We start from the raw sequence: 23,317 nt of genomic DNA, 5'->3' as shown, positions 1-23,317 counted from the left end.
AATCCCAAACGCAAAAGCGCGGACCGCAGGAGGCCCAAAAGGATCGAGAGCGGGAGGACGAGAGCTTCCTCACTTCATTGCTGCATGAATAATATTCGTAATTTGTCAAAAGGTTGGCCAAATCCCAAAATACAGAAACACAACCGAAACAGCGGCAGAAACGGCACCAGAAGATGAAGAAAAACATAAAAAAATGGAAATGGAATCCGAAAACAGAGCTGCGATTGAGCCACAAACCGCCGCATCCCTGGCCCAGTGGATGGACCCCCATTTACGTCCAAAACTGACCCATCTCCTGGAGCTCTGGGGTGCCCCCAGAGGACCTTTGGCGAGCTGTTGCCATTATTCTGCTCCTCAGCTGGCCACAAAAGGAAACAGGGAGCGTGGTGTCGGTCGGGGTGGCAACTGAAATAAAAGCGAAATTTCCTCTTCGCATTTGCTGCGCTTTATTAAACTTTTCCCCCCGAAAATACGGGGAGTACGGGTGTGTTGTGGACTCGAAATCCCCAAAGTTCCTGTGTCATTTTTTTGCGCTTCACGTTGCTCAAATTTTTTGACAGACCCCTGTCAGAGGGTGGGTTTTTTTCCCTCTATACGTATATATTTTTAGAAAAAATCTTCACGCATTTGCCAAATTATCTTTTGATCCGTCCTCTTAAATTGCCGGCAGAATAAAAAAAAAAATCGGCAGAAAGCGATGGAGATGGGAAAATCCAAAGGAATGGAAAAAGGAAAATGCGTTAACACAATTTCACTTTGGTGGACACATCTAAGCCAGGGCAATCGTCCGCCTAAGTAGTTGTTTTCAAACCCACCTCCCAGTCTGTCCCTGTCCCTGTCCTGGCCATCGAAAAGTAGTTTGCGCGCAAATCCTCAAGTTAAGCAAAACTCTCCAGGACATTAAGTGCAGCGCCAACAGACAACAAAGTCCACGGATGGCAAAGTTTCCACCATCGGTGGAGGCAACTGCCAAACGGATGATGGCCGGGATCAACGTTTTACCAAAAGCCAGGGCAAAAGTTTTTCCAGTAGACAACGTGCAACTTTTTGGCCAACAGCAGCGAAGTTCTTTTCATTGTCTTGAACCCCACTGACAGGTCCTGCCTGGTTGGGTCGGTTGGAGGGGGCAACTGTCGCTTATAATGCGCAGAATGAAGTGCACTTTTCATACTCGTACTAGTCGGAATTGAAAAGTGCTCCACTCCGGCTGCCTTGGAATAAATATTTCCATTTTGCGTAAACGAGGGATTTCAAGAGCAGTTTGAGTGAATCGGAGTAAGCAGCTCCTGACAGCTGCAATAAAAAATGCATTTATGCAACAGAAACTGAACCGCATTTGTGGTTAAATATGGTAGAGTTCATGGGGAGCTTCTCCAAATAGTATTCCTTTAAAGAGCTGACATTTCTCCTTGTGTGTGCCGTGGTCTAGTCCAACAGGCAAACACTTGTTGCAAAAATTTGTCGACTGTCACTTAAATTTATGACCCCGAGTGGCGGAGACCACAAAAAGCCAGTAAAAGGATTCAAAGGCAAGGGCCTGCCAGCCAGCCATCCTCCCCATTCTCACCAGCCCATTATCAAATGGAAGGGGCTTCGGGCTGAACTTCGGGTAAAATATCAAAACAACATTAACGCAAAAGAGCCGGATGGTAGAAGGGCCCGAGCTCCATTGTTGCTGACTGGCATCTATGAGTAACAACTTAATTGAAACCGAGTTTCGTTTTTCTATACAGTCCGAGGAGCCTGGCCCAGTCACGATCGGAACCTTTGTGGCACCTTTGTTGCCTAATGCAGACTTGAAAAATGTCCAGGCGGTTAGTGGTGGCAAGCGACTCACAGTGGACAGCTCCTAAAGAGCTAAAATATAAGTTTAAACTATTATTTTTATATAAAAACTAATCAAGAATTAATAGCTTTATGATTACTTTAACAGAAAATCCCTCAAATTGGTTCTGCCAGAAAGCCAATTTATATCCGCCTGAGGCAAGTGACTAATTTTTTAATATTTGTCCCACTGTCTCCGACTATTTATGGGCTATGCAAAATGCAGCAAAAGGGGCATGAGGCATGTGGCAAGCGGCTGGTGGCAAGGAGCGGGCAGGGACAGCATCTCGCCGAGCAAAAACCTAAGCAGAAATAAACTCGTATGCATTTAATCATCGTAACTTAAGCTCGGGGATCATGTTGTGGCACAGTGAGAATGGCGCGGTTTCCGCCGCGGGAGACGCCGGCCAAGCTTCGAGCGCTCCAACTCCAGCTTTAATTCTGCAGCCCCCCCTCTAGCCCGCTTTATTTTTAATAAAGAAAAGAAGTTAAATAAAAAAAAGGCATTGTGAAATAAGAGAAAAAGAGAGGAAAACTTCGTGTCACCGTGGCCGGTTGGTTGCCGTCCTGTTCTTAATTTTTTTTTGTATTTTTATTTTTTTTTGCACCGCTACAAAAAAAGGGAGTTGGGTGCAGCGGGGGATAGGGGCTGGGCGGGGATTAAGACGACGGAGTGGCCACTGCGGAGTGGTGCTATGAATGGAGCCTCGGCGTGTTCTGGAGATTAATAAATTGATGGCATCCATTGCACATAACGTGTAACTAATGGCGCTCATCAATTCTGCTTTACATCTCAATCTGGCTTTGGCGAAAAAAATACATCCAGCAGGAACAACAAAAAACCACAATAACAACACAGCACAAACTCCAGGCCCAAAGGAGGCTGGTAGGAGGGCAGGAGATGGCCAGAAAAGCTCTTCGCATTTGGTAATGACCCAGGAGCAGGTCAGGCTGCGAAAAGGACGAACCACTTGAGGCCAGCGCGCCTCACTTTCTCCGGCGAGAAAGAAAGTAAAAGGAGGCTGGGATTCTATATTTGGAAAGGACTCTCGCTTTACTTATCCCAATTTCCTTCGAAAGGCAACCCAGAACCCGCCGCCCCACTTATGCAACATCCTTTTAGCCACATGCAGTCGCTGTGTGCTCTAGTTTCTCGAGCTCTCATTAGTTACGCTTTGGGTTTTTGGCAAACCCTATTCTCCGGCAGGGTCGTCGGGACTATTGTCAATTTGCATTAGCCGGCAGGACCGCCTCCTGCGCCGAGAAATCAGTCCTGAAAGGGAGCACCTCTTCCGCCACCTCTTTTTTTCATCTGCCAGTGTATTCATCGATTTTCTGATTTGGGAAATTCGCAAATTTGAACGAATGTCAGGTATCGGAGACGACCTTTGTTGGCCGTGCTCCGCTGCAGATGGATTACGGCTAATGTCGAGCAATTGGCCAAGGCAATAAAGTGAAATTACCCGGACGTGTCAAGGCCGTCGAAGGGTGGTAAGTCAACATGGACGTGCGGGAGGAGTTTATTAAGAGATTGAACTCTTGACATTTTTTTTTACATATTTTAAAATGTTACTATCTAAATTTTAAATATAAAAAGTTATTAAATTCTCAGTAAACCTTGATTTATTCGAATTATAATTGAGACTAAAAACCATTCGAATTTGTACTGCTTGATTATAGATCTTCTCATAAGCAGTTTGAAAACTGCTTGTCCTTCCACTGCTTGACTCTTTCTAAGTGCGACCGCTAGATGGCGCACCTAACTATAATTAAAATCATTAATTATTTTATTACTCTTTGTTGTTGTACGCATAATTACAAGTTACTAAGTGGGAACTACAATCAATTCTAACGGGGACTAACTACTTCAACCCACTACTATAAGAAGAAGAAAAATTCCACTTAATACGTTCGTGGAATTGTCGATCACTTTCCTTGACACTTACCAAACTGACTTCGCATCCAGGGATACAGTGGTGACGGCATCCCCGAGGATTGCGAGTTCGGGTTTTGGGAAGGGGGCGTGTGCTGGCCGGGATGGCCCTGGTGCATCTGTGAGGGCCCTTGGCCCTGGTGCATCATGCCTTGTGGTGGTGCGCCCACTGGCGGTACTCCCGTCTGCTGCTGTCCGTACATGCCCATGTTGTGGTGGTTCTGGTGCACCTGAGATTCAAAATTATCACTAGTTAGTAACTATATACTATATAGTAAAAATCCAATTACTGCTAGATGTGGCAAGCGGCTGTGGGAAGTGGATCTTACCTCTGTCACGTCGGGAACTCCAACGTCCGTATACCCCAACTGTGGGTGCGAGCAGCGAAGCGATGTGAGAGAGAGAGAGAGATGGAAAAGCGTTAAGGTGTTAAGCGATACAAGCAGGTGGGATAAGGAGTTCCAAACTTAATCATAAGAATTATATTAACACAATACCAGGAGACCCAACCCTTTAACCCTAAAACTGAAGCCTAGAACTCACCTGCGCCTGCGGGTGTCCCATGTGGTGGGTCAGCGACATCTGGGCGTTCATGTGGTGGCCGGTCATCTGGTCCACCAGCGGGGGCGAGCCTCCCTCCGGCACCATGCCCAGGCCCCCGACGGCCGCCTGCAGCTTGCAGCTCGCATAGACGACGGGCTGCTGCTGCTGCTGTTGCTGCTGCTGCGGATGTGTCCCCTGTTGCGTCACCTGTGGGATCTGCTGCTGGTGCTGCGGACCCTGGGCCTGCTGCTGTTGCTGCTGGTTCTGCGACGGCTGCTGTTGCTGCTGGGCGACCAGCTGGCCATTGGTCTGCGCCTGCGGCATAACCCCGCCCACCTGGCTGGAGGGGCTGTCCGGGCGGGAGTAGACCTGGTGCTGCTGATGCTGTTGCTGCTGCTGCTGCTGGTCCATGCCCTGGCCGTTGTAGTAGGGCATGCGATCGTAGGGCGGGAAGCGCGGGTAGGGCATGTTGCCCTGATGGTTCGGGTTCTGGCTGTAGGGATGCATCTGCTGGGCATCGAGATCGGTGACGCCGTTGCCCGGATAGTGGCCATGATGCATGTCCGCCCCCATGTACGAGTTGGTGAAGTACGAGGTCATGCTCTCGCAGTTGTTTGTACTCATCGTCATTGTGGCGGCTGCTTCAGCGTCCGCTGCTCCTGCACCTGCTCCGGGTCCTCCCCCCAAACCTGATCCTGGCGTGAACGTGATCGTGACTGCGGCTCAACGGCTCGGCGGCTCTTAGTGGCTAGTGACTGTGGTGCTCCGTGCTCCTGTTGCCTCCCGGTGCTTTTAGCTACTTTTCTTATATACAAAGTGAACTGAAAAATGGATTCTAAGTTAATACTGAAAGAGATTGGTATAAGGACTCTCAGACCACCTACCTAAATATCCTTTGAACACTTAAGTACAATGTACAGTTGCGTATCCTAATCTTAGTTAGTGTGTAGTTGTGGTGTGAGGTATAAAATGATTTCCGCTTTTCTGTTCCTCTGTTTGCTGTCTTGGCCAAAAGTGACGATATCGTCTCCTTTCCTTGGTGTCCTTTTTTGATCCTTAAGTAGCCTTATCCTCTAGTTGGTATTCCTCAATTTTGATTTTGAAACTCTGCAAGAGATCGAATGGGAAATGAGAATTTAAATGATGTGTTCACAGTTCTAAGTTTTTGTTGAAAGTGAAGTTCGAACTTCAAATGAGATCCAAGATCCCAGATCCCAGAGCAACATGTGGAGTCTTCTGACAAATTGTTTGTTGCATGCTTCAATGAGTTCTTGTTTTATTTCAAGATTTCCGACAGCATTTTTTCTTAAAAACGTATTGGCAATAAGAAATCAAAGAATATTCTATCAAAAATCAGTACGAAAGACTGCCTCATCAGAAATTCCCCAAACTCTAGCAGAGATGTCACGCTGCAATAATTTCCCCTCGCAATAATTTCCCCTTGCCAAACTTCGGTAATCCTCCAGCCGAAGATCCCCCTTAGGAATGCAGTCTCCCCCTCTGGTCTTGACAAGCTGACAACATTCATTGAATTTATGAATATGAAATCAATTGTGTTATCCCCTTTTGACCTGACATCCTTCCGGTCAAAGTGATTTAATTTCCTGGCTCATTATCACGAGTCTCTGCCCTCATAAATCACAAATGCCCCCCCCCCCCGCGCCAGTTCGCCAGCCCGAATAATCCAGACGGCCAGAACGGGACGGGACGAGGGACGGGGAGCTCCCCGGCCACACGCTACATGCCAGGACCTGCATATTCATATGCCTCTCTCTCTCTCTCTTTGTCCCTCTGGCATCTGTGGTGATGGTGACAACCCTGCCGAAAAGCCCCAACAAACTAACGGTAACTTGCTGTCGGAAATGAAACTTCCCCGACGTTTCTGCAAAATCCCCAAACAAAAAGAAGAAGAACTCGCCCAGAAAAAAAGGACACAATAAAATAAAGAGAATGCTAAACTTTAAAATATTTCTGTCTTGCATGCCGGCCCCCCATCCCTCCCTCCACTCTCATTGTGTGCTCTGCATTCGCCGCCCTTCCAGGACTTCCCTTTTTCCCCGGCAGGGAACTGGGTCCTGGGACCAGGCATTTCCCTTTTGTTAACGAAATAATTTTCTTGCCTCCGTCGCTGCCAAAGCCAAAAGCTTCCCTTTCAATTACACATTTCCCAATGACGGCGATTGAAGTTGTCCGGGGAGGAGGAGGAGGAGGAGCGGTGTGGGCGCAGTGGGGGAGTATGGCGCGAAAGGACAATGGCGGCGGCGGAAGGAAGCGTGTGTTTGTGTTTGCGATTGTTTGGGGGAGAGTGTGTGAGGGTCGGAGGGCCGACCGGAAGCTGGCAAATCGCTGGACTGTGGCCCCGATCTCTGCCTATATCAGACATGTGGGCGGGAAAAAGCGGGAGGAGGCAGGAGGCAGGAGTCAGGAGGCAGGGCGGCAGGCGGCAGGAGCCTTGGGGTAGGCAAAGAAACTCACTCAAGCACAAGCGAGATGATAATAATGTCTGATGTGTGTTTTGTCTGTTCTTCCTGTTTTTGCCGCTGTTGCGGTTGGTGGCCAGGGGCGGGAAACAAGGAGAAGTCCTGCCTGCCTGCCTGCTCACTGTATGATTTATGTTCGTCTGATGTGATTTATTCAAGCGGAGAAATGGCTAAAATTTGATTTGCCATAAAAGATTTCGCATCACTTTAATTGCAAACACCTTGGTGCTAATATTTTGTTTCTTAATTATATTAAAAATAATTTAAAAAGTGTATAATTTATTAAATAAACTGACAATATGAGTCGAAATACTGCCGCCATCTGCTGTGAGTTCTGAGAACTATCTGTGAAGTTGTTGACGTCTTGTCAAATTTGACATGCGTCACTTCAATTCTACACATCACATCCTGAAAGTAGGCAGCAAATTTGATGGACAAGGGAAACGCCATCTAGGAGATAGTTTACAGGGCTTAATTTTTTTTATTTTAAGTTAAGAAGTAAAATAAAGTATATTCTTAAAAAATATATATTATCTAAAAAACTATTTATTTCTGTGTCAAAATTTTCTATTTCTCATTCTACAAGAAGTACTTCCTTTGATTTTACTTGCCTTGAGAAGAAGCTAAATATTAGGCCTTAATTAATGCTGCCTGGTGCTATCATTCAGATTTTGGTTATAGAAACATTTTCTTTATTTTCAATAAATTTAAAAATTTTTAACAATTATTTTGTCGACCTTGTCCCACTGTGCTCGTGCACTCAGCCAAGTCAACAACCATAGTTTTAAGCCCGGCCCACTTACGCACACACGCTTGCCATATGGGCAGTACCGTTACCAGTTTTAAGCCACACAGAAAGCCAGCTGATTGCCCAACTCGAACCGGAGAAAAGTGGTCAGAAAACGAGTCAGCCATCCATCACTCCGGCCCACAGAAGAGGAGGATTTTACCCGGGAATTCGGTTAATGAGCACATCAACACGTTCCCATCCCGCTCATCATCCGCACCCACTCCCACGCATGCGCCGTCTCTGTCTAATGAATGACTTCTTTCTTCAGCCATCAACTGCAGCCATTTTGATTTACGATGCGGCTGCCATGCGAAATAGCGTCGGCAGTCCGTTGGTCATTTCACGTTCTGGTCGAGACAGTTTGAGCCTCTAAAATATTTCAGATGCTTGTTTTAAAACAAATGTTTTTTAAGCATTATTATTTTGAAATAAAACTCTTCCGAATATGTCTGCCAGAGCGTCTAATTTTGTGTTACCTTTTGGGAAGGCGTCAGCCGTCAACTGTCAGTTCGTGTTCTTGTTTCCACCGTGGTTGTTGCCACGGTTGTGGTTGTTTCTGCCGCTTGGCTTGCCATTGTTGAAGGCACCACTGGCGGCAGAAGGGCGTCCCAGAGGTAGGAGGCAGTGGCAGCCTCGAGGAGGAAATGCCAGCCAACGGTAAACTTAGCCAAGCCAGTTAGTGCGTCTCATCTTCAGGTAACAGAGACACCTGGAACGGGCTGGCCAGGAGGAGTGGCCCGGGGGGGACTTGGAACGTCTCTCAATTAAACAAAGTTGAGAGAAGCGTTCTGCATGGCTGCGATGACGCTGTCCGACCTCTGCCGGCAGCTTAAATTGCTGCTTTGCATTTTATTTAAATAATAATTGGCCTGACTAAGTTTAGCAGGGGCTGCGAGGAGGAAGGCGGAGCTCCTGGCATTGGCCTCAAAAAACTTTGAAGATGGCCGAGAATACCCGCGCCAATTAGAAGAAATCACACACAGAGCGCTAAGGAATGAGGAAATTTAATTAGAAGAGTTCCATAAATCATAGATAATATCAACATTGTTTTTAATTATTTTCTCATAAACTACTGTCTCAAAGAGATTCCAATGTGTACTCTTTCCAAATCTCTTTTGATTTTTTTTTAAAATAATTTTGCTATTTACAAACGACCTTGAAATCAAACCCACCCGGAATAAATTTCAATAATCAGCTGAAGGAAAAACTCAGAGCACGTGCTCTCGAGGGGGACCCTCGAAAAATGACAGAAGAGTTTATTGTGCCATCAACTAAAAGAGCAAATAAAATTTTATTACCACTATAAATTTCAGGCACTTGAAGCGACTCACCAAAGCGACAAAACAGAGGCAAACCCAAACAGCGACATCAGAAAAAAAAAGCCTGAAAAATAGTCCAGGTGCGTAGGCGGGGATTATTCGGAAGGAATACCAGAGGAACACGCGTTCAAAAGAGGAATTTTAAAGGCCGATAGCCCCTCCATATCGACGCCCCTGACTTGGCCCATGGTTCTGGCCCAGCCGGCAGGAGGATAAGCCCACGCGATTTGAAAACCGGCGGCCAGACAGAGACGCCAAGACCGAGAGAAGAAACCGAGGCGGGAAAAGGAAATGCCCGATAGGGGAATGGGGCACAAAGGTGGAGGACACCAAGGAGCCCCCAGGCCCGGCCTGGCCTGCATTTTTCTCACATTTATCTTGCTGCGAGTGCTGCGTTTTATTGCGATTGGAAATTGAGCTTGTCAACGCGGCAGCGGGCAACGCTTGGCTAGCCACCGGACGGACCCTCGAGCGGGGTTCAGTTCAGTGCGAGGGGCAGATGGTCGAGTTTTGGGTTCCCCGGGTTCCTGAGATAATAATAAAAATGTCAGGCTTTGACGATTCTGCTCGTCGCCATCGTCAGTTCATAAATAAACTGCCTGCACTTGAAAAATATTTGTAAAAATTTAACAAATAGTTAAGTTTAAAGGGAAAATATTGTAGACCATTATTTTTTTTTTTAAGATTAAGAACCAGGGTTAAGACTTAAGTTTTTTATATTTAAAAGAAGTCTGTCCTTAGGCAACTTTACTATACTATTCTCGCAGTGTCTGGTTGACTCCTTTTCCCATTTTGAACTCCTTTCGGTTTCCCTTTTTTGCTGCATTTAAATTTTTGGCCATGATCGCGGAGAAGTGGCAGAATAAGGCATTTTCCTGGCTATTTAATTGGCGCATACTTAGCATTTACTAATGGACATGAGGCACAGTGTGAAGGCACCTGCCCCAAGTCAGAGGCTCCTCGGGGAATCGGTCCAGCCGAGCCAGCTGGGAGGTGGACCACTGGGAGGGAGTGGTGGCCACTGGCCAGAGACAGTGAACACACACTGAAATGGACAACGACAAGAGCTGATAATAAATCTAATTGACACATTTGCAATGGTTGACTCCCCGTCTGCAATTCCATCGAGAGATCCGGCGAGAGATTCCCGATCCGAGATGCAATTAAAACTGCAACTGCATTGCTAATGATCCTGGATACGCTCACCATCTCCATCTCCTTCACTCGCCATTGCAATTATATATATATGTATGTATATACTATATGGATGAAAAACAATCTCGGAATAAGTTGAACGACTTGACAATGTACACGCACACACAAAATACATAAATTGCTGCGATCATATCGAATCATCGATCAATCGGATGGATCGTTCCTGCCGCGATAACACCGCAGGACCTCAGCCACCGCTGTCTGCTGCTGTCCACACTCCGCATCCACTTCACTCCGGCTCAACTGACATCCATCCATGTTGGACTTCATCTGTTGCCGTTGATTGGCAGCAGACGGCTCAGTAAAAACAGTTCAGTTCGATCCAGCACAGCACAGCAGAGCAGAGCAGGCCAATTGATTGGCAAAATGAAACATGGCCAACACATCGGATTCGTGTATGTGATGTGGATGGAGGATGGAGGATGGGGGATGGCAAAAATGCCTTCATTACAACGCGAAATGCGTAAAACGCAGGCCACGCATGCGCATTGCCTCCAGCCTCCAGCCACCATCCTCCAACCTCCAGTCTGGGATGGAGACTCCTCACGCAGATCTTCCTGCACGCAACCCGGAGGATCCATTCCCGTTCCCAAACCCAGGCTGGCTCCGTCCACTATCTCCACCGTTTGTCACCGCCAGGCCGCTTGTTAAGTGCAGTTGGCTTTGAAAAATGTATTGTGCCACAATTGAATTGTTAAGTGCCTGGGCCAGAGACCTTCCGAGCGGGTTGCGTGTGAAAATTATAATTTCCTGACCAGTTCCAGCTCCAGCTCCAGCTCTAGCTCCACTGTTGACCCTCGAGAAAAACAGTGGAAACCAGCACAGCAATGTTGTCAACAATTTGCAAAGGTTGTTTTTTTTTATTATATGTGCTGCCCCGGTATCGCAATCAACCACGCGTAGAAACATTTAAGTGGAAGGTAATTAAATTTCATTTTATGACCGCTGGCCGAACGAAAAGAAGGGAAATTGGTTGCGCCACAAAAAATAAATAATGTTTTTAGCGCGGAAAGTGAAATTGGCTGGACTTGAGCTCTGAGTAAAGAGTTGAAATGGGTAACCTTTTGGCCAAAAAACTGAAGAGTTGGCAAATCCGATTTCTCTCCAGATTTCACCTCAGATATTTTCAGGGAAAACCTTCGACTAGAACCTGTCCTGAGCCACCCGCTGGGTGAGTCCCGGAGACTCGCTGAAGTCAGCGGGTGGCAAAGGTGAAAGTTGCAGTTGTTGCATAAGGACACGCTCAAGGATGAGCGCAGATGATGCAACACACATGACAACAAAGGTCCTGGGCAGGTACTCGCCATAAAATCAGCAACTCCCTACCCTGGAGGGCTGGAGGGAAAATAGAGCAATTAGCCTGGCCTACGTGACGGGGTTTTGGGCCAGGTTGAGTCACCGTTTGTCTAATTGCCTGTTAGTGTCAGAGATTATCTGGAAAGGTTCTTCCCTCCTATCAGTTGCGTGGAAGTGTCACAAAGTCAGCACGTAATTGAACAACATTAATTGAGGCCGAAAAGCTTTTATTAATCAATTATCGAGCAATCTAGGGGACTTAAAGTCATTTAAGCGAAGTTACGTGAAGGGGAAGCCTATTTCCAGACCTCTTGCTTGGGACTTGCAATCAAAATCATCCACCCCTGAAATATATATAATCGATAAAGCTCCGTCCGAGTCAAAATAAAAAGTTTCTGCTATCTACCCGCTGCGGTCTTAACCTGCTTTCGATTATCTGCCATCGCATTAGCAGTGTCATCTTCATCTGCCGCCATGTGCTCCCATTTCATACTTTATTTACTTATTCAAATCGCCTGATCCCCTCTGCGCCAGGTCCTCCTCTCTCTGTCCTGGCAAGCCCTCTACTCTCTCCTTGGGACAGCATTCAACTTTGCCGCCTGACACTTTTCTGACAGCGACAAAAACTTTTGTTCTATTTTCCGCAACAGAAGCCGGGCGACGAGCAAAACCCTCGACAGCCAAGGCAGGCCAGGCCAACATTGCAAAAATGCTAAAACAAAAGGCTGGAAAAAAAGAATCTATATGTATAAGATGTATCACCCCCAGTGACACGCCCCCTCCTTCCTGGCAGCCCCCCCAGCCACCCAGCTCGTGGCGAATGTCATGACAGGCTCAGTGACTTCGGGACCCGAGAGCAACTGAATTGCTGACTAACAGCCTGTCGCGAAATATGAGTCCATTTCAGCAAAAGAGATACCGCAGTAGAGCGTACTGGGATACGGTGGGGACTCGCTAAGGAGGTCGGTCGGTCTAGTAGGAAACTTATACATCTCCCTGCTCTCTTTTTGTCCAAAAAGGGCTGCTGCAAGTGACAATGATGATGTTGCCCCAGGGACCGTCCTGTAATCCCCATCAGAATCCCAGCTCCACTGTGCGTGCACGTGCTTAAATACTTTGGCATTACCCACCGCCCACCGCCCACTGTCACCAGCCCCCACCAGCCACCCATCCCTCCCAGCCAGCTCTCGGAGAAGTCTTCAGGATGTGACACAAAATGCCGCCATCGTCGCTGGCTGTCATCATTGTCTGCTTTAAAGATTACACAAAATATTTGTAAAAATACAAAACAGAACAAGCCACCAACGGCAGTGGTAGGCGGTGGGGCGGTGGTGCGCTGTTGAGGAGGGGGTGGTGCGGAAAATAAACTCACAGCTTTACAAAAATAACAACTGCGGAGGCAGAGCAACAACAGACAAAACGAAATCAAAGAAAAAACAGCACAACAAAATGTTGTGGGGCCAAAAAGGAAGGAGCGGAATACACGAAAATATTTACAAAATATTTTCCACTTCAACGAAATGGAAAACGCGACCGCCCCAGTTGAGGGCGCCTCCCCATCCCCCATCCGCCATCCATCCCCCTCCCAGCCATCTGCTGCATAGCTTCTGCCTGCCTTGAGTTGACTTGGCTTTTGTCTGACGCTTTCCTCCCATTCCGGAGCTATCATTCGAATGTCTGGCAACGGCTCGTTGGCTCCTCCATTGCTGCTCGAAGGTGCCCAGAAGTGGGTCTATGATTTGAGATTTGGATATCAGTTGGATTGAAGATGATCCTTTTTATAGTTTCTGATACTATCTATCTTTATTTCTAACTATCTAACTATCTTTAATCCTAAAAAACCATTTACCACTTACTCTAGATACTATAAAAATAAAAATCCATTTCCAAACAGAAAGATATATATTTCTTATAAAGAAACATACTTTCTTTTAATTAGTTTGGATAGAGACAGTGATCTATCTATTATTGATCCTGATACTATCTATCTTTGATCTAAAAAACCTTAATTTCTTAACAAAAAGATCTGTATTTCTTCCTCATTCTACTAGAAAATGGCCAAAAGACCACCTCTATTGCCGGTTTTTGCCGCAGTTTTGTGTTTCAGTCGGCGCCGACTGCCAACGAGCGTGAAATGCCTTGGGAGCACAACAAATGCAACAATGCAACTGCCACTGCAACAGCAACTACAGCACAGCACACCACATAGCAACACAACACAACACAACAAGCTGGGGGAAAAGTGAAGCGAGCAACAGCAAATTGTTGAACTGAACTTGACTGAGAAATCAGCGGGCTGAAAAATGAGGGGCCAGAAGATTTTCGCACAAAACGCGACAAAGTGCTTTGTTAAACGAAAGTTGAGCAAATGACGGCTCACATATGTGGATAGTTTTTTCTTGCCTCTTAATTGGCAAACGAGTTTTTAATTGATTTTCCTTCTGATGGCGCCTCCACTGACCCACAAAAGTGAAAAGAAATATTCTTTTAGAGAGTTGGCCAACTATTTAATGTCCCTCCTTTTGTTAAATATTTAATTTTTTTATTAAAAGCATAGAAGTAGAGGTGGCACTAATGTTTATAAAAAAGTTAATCCCTTTTGGGGCACAAACCCCACTCATTGCACTCCGGGGAGCAACTCGTCCTCGCACCTCCCATGATATGATAATTACGCGGCGCCACAAAACAGGGCCAGGGGACAAGTGGAAATGGAAATTCATTTTCATTTAGTGCCGGCCACAAACTTCAACGCGGCCACTCAAAATATGAAATGGAAAATGTGTGAATATTTTATTTGCTCTCGGTTCTGCCCGGCCCGGCCCCAAACTCCATTTTCCTGCCGCCCATGGAGTGGCAAGCACATGTGGCAACAACAACCATGAGGCATGTCAATGTTAATTTAGTCACCGCCACAAAATAAAACCAGGAGGAGGAAAAAAAAAAACGAAACAATTCCATTGGGCATTGTTAGGGAAAAGCAACCACCTACTCAGCCGGCACCACCACCAGCCTGATTTCACATGCGGCTCTGTGTCAACTTTCATGAAATTAGTTGGCAACATGACGAGCTGCCAAGCAAATGTCGCCGCAGCCACAGCCGGAGCACAAACACGCCCATTGGAGGGGGAGGAGGCGTGCCAGGGGGACGTTAGCCTAATGCGCAGCTGACATCGTGCCACCAAACAGCCCAACAGCCAGAGACCCAAAGAGCCACAGAGCCAACCAGCTAACACCTTGGGCCCAAAGTAGTTTTCGCTGTTTGTGTTGGCCACGAATTTGTTTTGGGAACCAAAAACCAGAGGTCCATGGGGATTTGTGCGTATACATCTGAGTGTTAATGCTCATATATCCATTGTGCCGCACTGTACTGCGGCATACACGTGTTGCAACATACCACCGAGACTCCAGCCAGCCTGCCAGCGTTGGCGGCGTTGGCTGCTAATTAAAAAATTTCCCTCACCTCGTCACCACCCACGCCTCGTTTCAGCGCCTGAGTCCTGCCAGCCATTTAGTCTAATTATTACAAATGGCCGAGGGGGCAGGACTCGCACAACAAAAAACAATAAAAAACACCTCGAATTGCAGAGAGACTCTCCGCCGAAATGCACTCACAAATTCATTAAAGTAATTAAATGGCCATTCAAAGGCGTGAAAACCACCTAATTGTGAGGACAGTGGGACGAGAGTCCTTTATTTAATTTTAAAATTAATATTCTTTATTAGAACATTAGTTAATTGGGTTGTTAAGCCCACTGTTCTGTTGGCTAGGATACATTGAACTTTTCCGCTGTCTCGGAAATCTGTTTTCCGGCATTTGAACTTTTCCGTGACAAACACGAGCTCCCAACTCCCTCGGAACACACACTTCTGTTAAATCGATAAAAACATTTCAACTGCAATTTGGCTATCGCTTAGTGCGAACATTTAACAGGAAGAACATTGGTAAGTAGCTGGAAGTATCTGAAACTACTTTGCAGATACAATATTGCGGGAAAGCAGCAGCAACCCCCGCACAGATACAGATTCCTTCCTGCCAGAAGCTGAGATTTCACTTCTCCAGGGAATTTTCAGACCCAAAATCGGATATGTATGTGGCGTACAGTGAACATTCTACAAAAGCAACAAGCTGGGGAGATGATGATGGAGAAATGCAGAGCCTTTGGGCCCGAAAATGATGTGGAAACTGGAGGCAGAGCCAGAAGATGAATTCGAGCCATAACCAGAACTAAAACAGGCCAGGCACTCAACCGATAAGGTTAGTCCAGTTTCACTTATATCCTGCTCCTGTCCAGCTGCCCATATGGATGAATACCAAGGTCTGGGCGCAAAAAAGAAGGGAGGTGGAGAACTGAAAATGGCATTAGAACATCGTAATCGCAGGCACCACAAAAACCGGGTGGATTTTTCCTCGATTTTTTTCCCATTGTTTTGTTTTTGCTTTCATCCATGGCGCTCGGCTCGAATGGGAAAAACAACCCCGACCAAAATGGGGTAAGTCCTTCCATGTGTGTGTTTGTGTGTATGGCGGTGGGGTGGTTTTTACTTGGCCAGGCCAAAGTTATCCCATCTCCCGGTTATTGAAGTTTTCCTTTCGCTTTTCCAAAACGTAGGAACGGAAAATTGCACTCGCATTTAATTACATTACTTACTCGGGGATAAAGAAAAGAGTTTGAAAAGTAAACTCATTCTCTGCCATTGTAGTCCTTTGAGGGATATTTACCTGAAACGAAAGAGGGTGAAATGGAATATTAATTAAATGCTACAGATTCTTAGTCTTATATTCTATAATTAACATAGTATTATTATCCCAATTTCAAGCTCGATTGCTTTCCGATACCAATTAAATCTTTGGCCAAAATTAATTAAAGGAAAAGTCACTGGCAGCCAACCTAACTCACTTGCAATTCCAAATACCTTTTAATACCAATTAAAAGGCCATAAAAATAATAAGCAAGCTGAGCAAAAAGCCGAGAAAATATATCAACAACAGCAAAAGTCACAAGAGCGAAAAAATTACTTAATTAGTTGGCCAGGCCAGGACAGTCCTCGGCCAGTCGAAGCTGAAATGAAGAAAAAAAAAACCAGGTCCAACGGCAAAGTGTAAATTGAATGAAATATTCATGCGGAGATTTCTTGAGGACCGGCCTCGTCTCCGTCCTCGATGCCAACCAAAATTGGCAAGTGCGAATGCCGGCCTGATGTTTTATTGAATTGAAAATCTCATTATCACCTCGCTGCATTCTTGGGATGCACTCGGAGAGGGGCGAGTGGGGCTCTCGACCAGTCAGGCCAACGCATTTGGCAGATACTCGCAGCTAATTATCGTAATTATTGCAAATTTACAAATTGATATGAAATTGATTAGTGCCCCTTGGACGTGGATGGTGGACGTGGATGCTGGACTGGACTGGACTGGACTGGATGCAGGTTCCCCGTACCATCCTTTGCTCAAAAACTGGTTTATGGCGGACAAGTGCTGGCCTTAATAAAGATGCCAAATCAGGTAGAAGAGAAATATTTCTCTCCCGAAATATTTATTTTAAAGGAGGCATCTTCCATAACCCCTTGCCTTTAAATAGATCATATATAGGCCTCTATATGCAATTTGTCCATTCGACTGTCACATTGTTTGCTTCCATCGAGGCAAGAGAGCCAACTGGCAACTGGCAACTGGCGACTGGCAACAGTAAATTCTCATGGCGAGAACAAATTTTTCAATTAAGCCATTAATTCACTTCGCGCCACACAAGTGCAAACACACCACTACACACGCACTCAATCATTCCACAGCCACAATCATCATCATCTTTGATGATCATCATGAGGGGCAGGCATCGCCGTCGTTCCTTCTGTCGCATTATTTTATTAAGCGAGCGGCTGGCTGGCTGGCTGGCTGCATCTGCGACTCCGATTCTGTTTATCTCATCCAATTGAAATGCCGCTCTTCATCTCATCTGCCGTCCATCCTGCCCTCCCCTCTGGCAGCAAATTTCGCTTGTTCTCCACTTTTACGCAAATTTTATTCATGTTTGCCCTCCGTCTGTCGCCGAGGAGCATCTTCTTTGGGATCGTGTGTCGCTTTGTTCTCGGGAACAAGTTCTGGGCCTGCCTTGGGAGCTATTGGTTAAAAAAATGACATTTAAGGATCTCTGAATGGAGTCTTATGGCTCTAAGGCTCTACAACTTTATAGTTTTCTGGTAAGAACCATTAATATCTTGCCATTCGACCGCCAACCGCTTAGTTTCAACACCTTGGCTACAAGCCTGCCTCAGTCTCTTTTTTTTTGGGCCACCACTGCGGGTCGCCTTGGGTTGTCGTCGTCGTCATATCGTCATACGCCCCGTGGGTGTTCATGCAAATGGTTTACTTTTCACCTGCTTCCTTTCGGGCCGGAGCCCCGCCAGGAAATCCATGTACAATCTATATACAATGTGCTAGTAGTAGTGGTTGTGGCATGCGTGCCGCTTGTTGTTGCTGTTTGTGGAAATTGCATGTTATTAGCCGCATACACGATCCCTTCCACTGATAACGAAACCATATTTTATTTATTCTCCCGTTTTAGCTGTTTTTTTTTTGCTTTTTGTACAAAATTTGCGCGCTTAGACATTTTATTTGCCAATAACCAGCCAGCTACCCACGAGCCACAGCTTTTGGGGGGCGGGGCCGGAGCAGTGTCGCAGCATAATAAGAAGACATTACACCAACAACAACACCAACACCAGCAGCAGCAGCGGGCCAAACAGGAGCAGCAGCGGAGTGGGTCACCAGGGGGAGGTATTCTGCCTTTGCGTGCTAACATGCAATTTCATTGTAGCCGGCCAAAAAATTGGGGAAAGGGGATATGGGGGGGCGTTGGCCGGGTGGTGGGAAAGAGGCAGAGCTGTAACACGTCTATAAAGAATTGTGAATAAATTTCTAAATAGCAACGGAACAGTGGCTACATCACAGATTTCTTCAAAGAAAAATAGAAATTTTCCAAAGAATGGCAAGATAGAGCTCATAACTGAAGAATTCTTAATAGTATTATTTATTATTTTATTAGCCAGCAACCTTTATTTCCCCAAAAAGTAACATCTCTACCCACTGTCCCTACACAATAAACAAATATAACGTATACGCCACGTGTAACCCAGACATATCAGGCAGTTGAACAGTTTTTTGTCCCGCCTCGCCTGGATTTCAACGGAGGGTGTCCAACTCCCAATATGCGTGGGTGGTTATCCTCTACGAATTCTAACCAGCGCTGGCAAAACTTTTCTGTTTGTTTATCATTAAGACATTTTACACTTTACACGGTTGCCCTTATAATCTCCCGGCTGTCATATGTGGATACTACACCCTCCTTGTACACATCCTTCTATGTGTGTTTGTGTTTGTGTGAGCAGGATATTGGCGTCGCCTGTCGCCGTTGGCTGTTTGTGGAAAGGATTACAAGGCAGCCACAAACAACTGCGACTGCGACTGCTACTGCCATTGGTAACTGGTTACTGGTTACTGGTAACTGGCGACCCAACTTCTGTTTCGTTCCGGGGGCCTACAACTCCACCTATATCTCCTTCTTAGCCTGGCTAATTACAATAATTTTTCTAATGTCGCTGCGGCATAAATTTGTAACGTGACGTGGCGATAAGAATCTCTCTGCTCAGCGGCGGAGTTCGTCGGGCCGCAAAACTAACATGACAATTTCCAGAGCCTTGGAACACGAACATGGAAGACCAACATGGAGTTGGCCAACCTGGACAAGGTGGCCAGCAACAGCAGAAGAGCCATCAGCCACAAGCCGGCCAGAAAGAGCCACAACCAGAAACGTGTGCAGCGATAGGCATCGCTCGGATCGCTCGGATCGTTGTCAATCAGAGGCCTCAGCGAAGGTCCAACACACTGAGAAAAAAACTAGCTTAATACAAAATTTAACTAGGCCTATAGGAGAGAAAAGCATATAACTTTTTTCCAGTGGCTATCTTCGTTTTAAATGCGCAATAGACACCGCTGCCGCCATAGCCCAAAGTAGTCTGTGTGCAGACTGCTCCACCACTGAGCCACCAGATCCGCCCGATCCACCGCCGATCCACCGCCGATCCACCCGGACCGCCCCGAGAGTGTTGGCAATGTGCGCCGCCGGTGGCATTTAACCGCTGTAAATGAGTTTATCTGGCGCAATCGGCAATTTTCGGTATCCGCTTTTGTTGTGATGTCGCTGCGCATGTGCAGTTGAATGTTAATTAATTGAAATGTACTCGAACTTACAGCGAAGACGACAGCGCCACGGCAACAACAATGGCTGAGTATCAGCCGTACCCCTCCGGTGGGGGCTCTCCCTCCTCCCTCCTATTGGCAATCGCGATCACTTGGCGATAAGCAAATTGCAGGCGCTGCAGTTCAAAGGAAAACGACAATTATGCGCCGCACTCAGGTCTCATTTTGTTGGATTTTTTTTTTTTTTGGGTTACTTCATTGGGGCTTGTGTTTAAAGCCAAAAAATAAAACAAAAGCCTTGAATTCGGACAGGAGAGCAAAAACTGGCGATCAGAATGGGAGTCGAGTTCAGTTTTGGCCCATAAAGCTTGTTTCCAAAAATAAATCGACTTAATTTTCAGTTATTTAAAGTAAAGTAATGGCCAGATAATTAATGATCTCTTCTGATAGGACTCTCTATTAAATAAATCAACATATCCAAGGAGCAATTAGTCTAGAGTACTTGCATTTAAATCTACTTTCGGAAAGCATAAATATTCTGTGGCTTAAACGGATTACATAACTCCAACTGAATCATGTCCTACTCCCACTTTTTATCCTTTTTATTTTCATTCCAGCCGCAAAACAAACAACAACAGAAGCAGCAACAGCAGCAGCATCGGCGTGGAGCCTACGTCCATGGCTAATTAAGTTATTGGCTGCACGTTGGCAACTTGTTGCGGCATTTGGTTGACATTCGAGTGCAATTGACTTAATCCCCGGTAAGCTGCTGCCTCCGCCGTTGTTGTTGCCACAGACTGTAGACTGTAGACTGCAGCTGCAGCTGCTGCTGTTGCTGCTGCTGCCACTGTAACTGCCCCAAAGGTGCACTATTGTGCACTCGCCTTATTTGTACCGACAACAGCAGCAACATCCAGCAGCAACAACTGCAACATGAGCCCGTGGATCCGCATCCACTTGCATCCACCGACTGCGTTGGCGGTTGACGCCAGTTGCATGCCTCTTCACTAACCCCAGCCCTCCCTTGCCTCCTGCCACAGCTTGTCGTTCCTTTCCTGGCCCGTCCACTCCTGGCTCTTGTATGATAATTTGTTTTGGGATCTCCGCCGCAGCGTCTAGTTGGGCGCGTGTCATCATTAACGTGGCCAACATCCCCCCCTCTCCACGCTACCCTATTGTTGTTTGTGGCTGCCCTTTCACATTGTTCCCGCTGCATCTTGGCCGCTGCGGGGCAGGGAGCAGGAGGCCTCGACAATGGCATCGGCTTAAATGGAAAGGCCAACACCCGCGGCAACAACAAATGCCACAAGATCGGCGCATACAGACGCAACGACAGTTGCTACTGACCCAAAAAAATAAAGAAGGAAAAATGGGTAGCCAGCCATGGTGGTTTTGGCCATTTTATTAAAAGAATTATTCATTTAGTATTCTCTTACTGAAGAGCTATATTTTCGCTGGCTAGACCCTGTCTTAATAATTAAACACCACAGAATAAAATCTTATTTTTGTATCGGACATCAGCTCATTAGTTTTTATTATTCGAGTAACCTGATCGGCCATAAAGCTTCGCCCGAACCTCTCCCACATTTGATAAATCTGCGAATCAACAGCTCTAAATTAAGCCAAATTAATGGCTATTCGTGGCCAGAGACTCGAAATCAATGGGAACTAGTTGGCTGACTCAAAATCTGGGCCAGACTCGAAGAAATAGCAAATTAAAATCAGCGAAAAAAAAAGCGCAAATCTGCGAACAGAAATATCGAACAAATCTTCCCAAGCTGCCGCCGGCGCTTTGATTAAGAGCTGTGACATTTCTATCGCAGAGAGAAAGAGGGACACACAGAAACTGAAATTGAAATTGAAATTAATGCCAGATTGATGGCAATCGCCGGACGATGTTGCTTGTCGTTCCATATTAATGGACACCGGAGAGCGACAGAGATTATCTGGCCAGCCTTTGATCATCTGGCCAGGTCCAGTCCCGGAGCCATGCAGATGCTGCTCTGGCTGCTCCGATAAAGCGAAGCGCATAAAATTTGTAAACTAATTGCAGAGTCAAAGTGCATCTGACAACTGCATTGAAGATGTACTTTTGTTAGAACGAGAGATTATCGGGCGACAGGTGACAATGACAGCTTCATTATAAAGCAATTAGTGTGTGGCTGCGATGCCTGGGCTTATTCAAAATTAATTTTTAATACAGAGCACGGGGAAAACTGCAAGTGACAGGAGTCACATGAGAGGACACAAAGAGGACACCCACATGGGAGCCAGCTCCCCTGGCTCCCCTCGCCACATTCAAGCCCAACTTTAGATGACAGCCTGCACTTGTCTGGGCCAGACTTCGGTCTTTACGCTGCCACATAGTCAGAAGTTGTTGGAGTGCGTGTGTTATTCAATATAACAGCATGTTGAACAGCACTAACAACAAGCAACTGCAGCTACAGCTACAGCTATAGCTCCAGAGACTCGAGAGCATGCTGGAAAATCTAACGAATTCGTAAACGATATGCTAGAAAAATGTCAGTCAAACTGTCGCTTCCAACACACGCGCAAAAGCAACAGAAACATGCACGGCAGCAGCAACATTTAGTCACTTGATGCTTATATTGAAAATTGTTTTCTGAATTGCATTTTGCAGTAGTTGCATCCGACGTTTACAGTGAAAAAATACCAAATAAATACCAACAAAAAATCATAGTCTAGTTATTGGGTAAAAATATGCATACCTGGTACTTTTGTTAAAAAAAAAGGAAATACTTTAGCTATTATTTAAAAAATAAGTAAAGGGTGAAATAGTTTCTAGACTTTTCCCCAAGTGCAGGCATAGTTCACCTTAGTTTTGATCAGACTACGGGCAGAACCAGCTGTAGTCTCGAGCTCTGGGGCAGGCAGACGACGAGCAGAATGAAATAAAAAAAAAAAAATAACGAAAAAATAAACACATTTATGGAAATTTATTCATAGAACTTATGAAACCGATAGACAACAACAACAGGGGAAAAAAAGCGGCTGTCTGACGGGGTCCCACAAGTCGGCTTCCCCCAGCCAACCCCTCCATTCTGCCTCACTTTGAGCACCGTTGGTGGCTTGTGAGCCTGGTTTAGTTTCGCCAAACAGTTGGCAGTTTCTTTTTTTACAGATTTTTTGCTTTCTGTTCATATATACATATATTTTTTTTACCCCACAGCCTTGGGTTTTTTTTTGGGGTAGGGTGAGGAGCTTTGTGCAACGGGAGGCGTTGAAATGATTGCCACAGCATGTTATATTTACTATATAAATATGCGAGTGCGGCAACAAAGAGATTGTTTTTATCTGCCTCGGCTCGGAATTGTTTGCCCAATGAAAGCGGCAGCTTACAAATGAAGAGCAAATGGGGAAGTGCAATTTGTTGACGATTTCATAAAGGGGAGATGCACTTTCCATTATCTTGTTGATGAAAAGTATATTCTTTTCAAAGTATTCACTCAAAAGTGTTGCTAATGTTAAGTTTAATAACTTAATAATATTTATTTATTCAATGAAAGCGTGATAGAGATCTCAGATGCATCTATAGAATTATCCGCTTCTCATTAGATACTCGAAACATTGATAAATTCTTGTAATTTTTCATGTTTTACTTGCGCCGGCAATTAAATTAATTGCTGCTTGAATGCTTTGACGCCATTCAGCATTCGCCGCACATCATTATTACAGCCGAGCCGATACACAGATACGCCA

General features: G+C 45.8%; 1 protein-coding gene across 7 annotated transcripts in view; it reads right to left on the bottom strand.

The window, feature by feature from the left end:
- The window catches only part of LOC6500572 (homeotic protein antennapedia), a 93,698-nt gene that overhangs the window by 8,034 nt on the left and 62,347 nt on the right, over positions 1–23,317 (bottom strand). For 3 of the 7 annotated variants that reach the window (XM_032451813.2, XM_044717598.1, XM_032451815.2), the window contains 4 exons: positions 5,185–5,407; positions 4,301–5,121; positions 4,087–4,125; positions 3,759–3,987 (listed from right to left, as the gene is read on the bottom strand). In XM_032451813.2, the coding sequence (XP_032307704.1) occupies positions 3,759–3,987; positions 4,087–4,125; positions 4,301–4,930 (898 nt within the window). In that variant the 5' untranslated portion in view covers positions 4,931–5,121; positions 5,185–5,407. Of the gene's footprint in view, positions 1–3,758; positions 3,988–4,086; positions 4,126–4,300; positions 5,122–5,184; positions 5,408–16,049; positions 16,121–23,317 lie in introns of all 7 variants that reach the window. The other 4 variants (XM_044717597.1, XM_014911144.3, XM_032451820.2 and 1 more) reach the window with 4 other exon arrangements.

Source organism: Drosophila ananassae, chromosome 2L (genome assembly GCF_017639315.1).
Source record: "Drosophila ananassae strain 14024-0371.13 chromosome 2L, ASM1763931v2, whole genome shotgun sequence".
NCBI lineage: Eukaryota > Metazoa > Arthropoda > Insecta > Diptera > Drosophilidae > Drosophila > Drosophila ananassae.
Note: the sequence above shows the minus strand (reverse complement) of the source record. Positions and strands in the feature narration are given on the sequence as shown.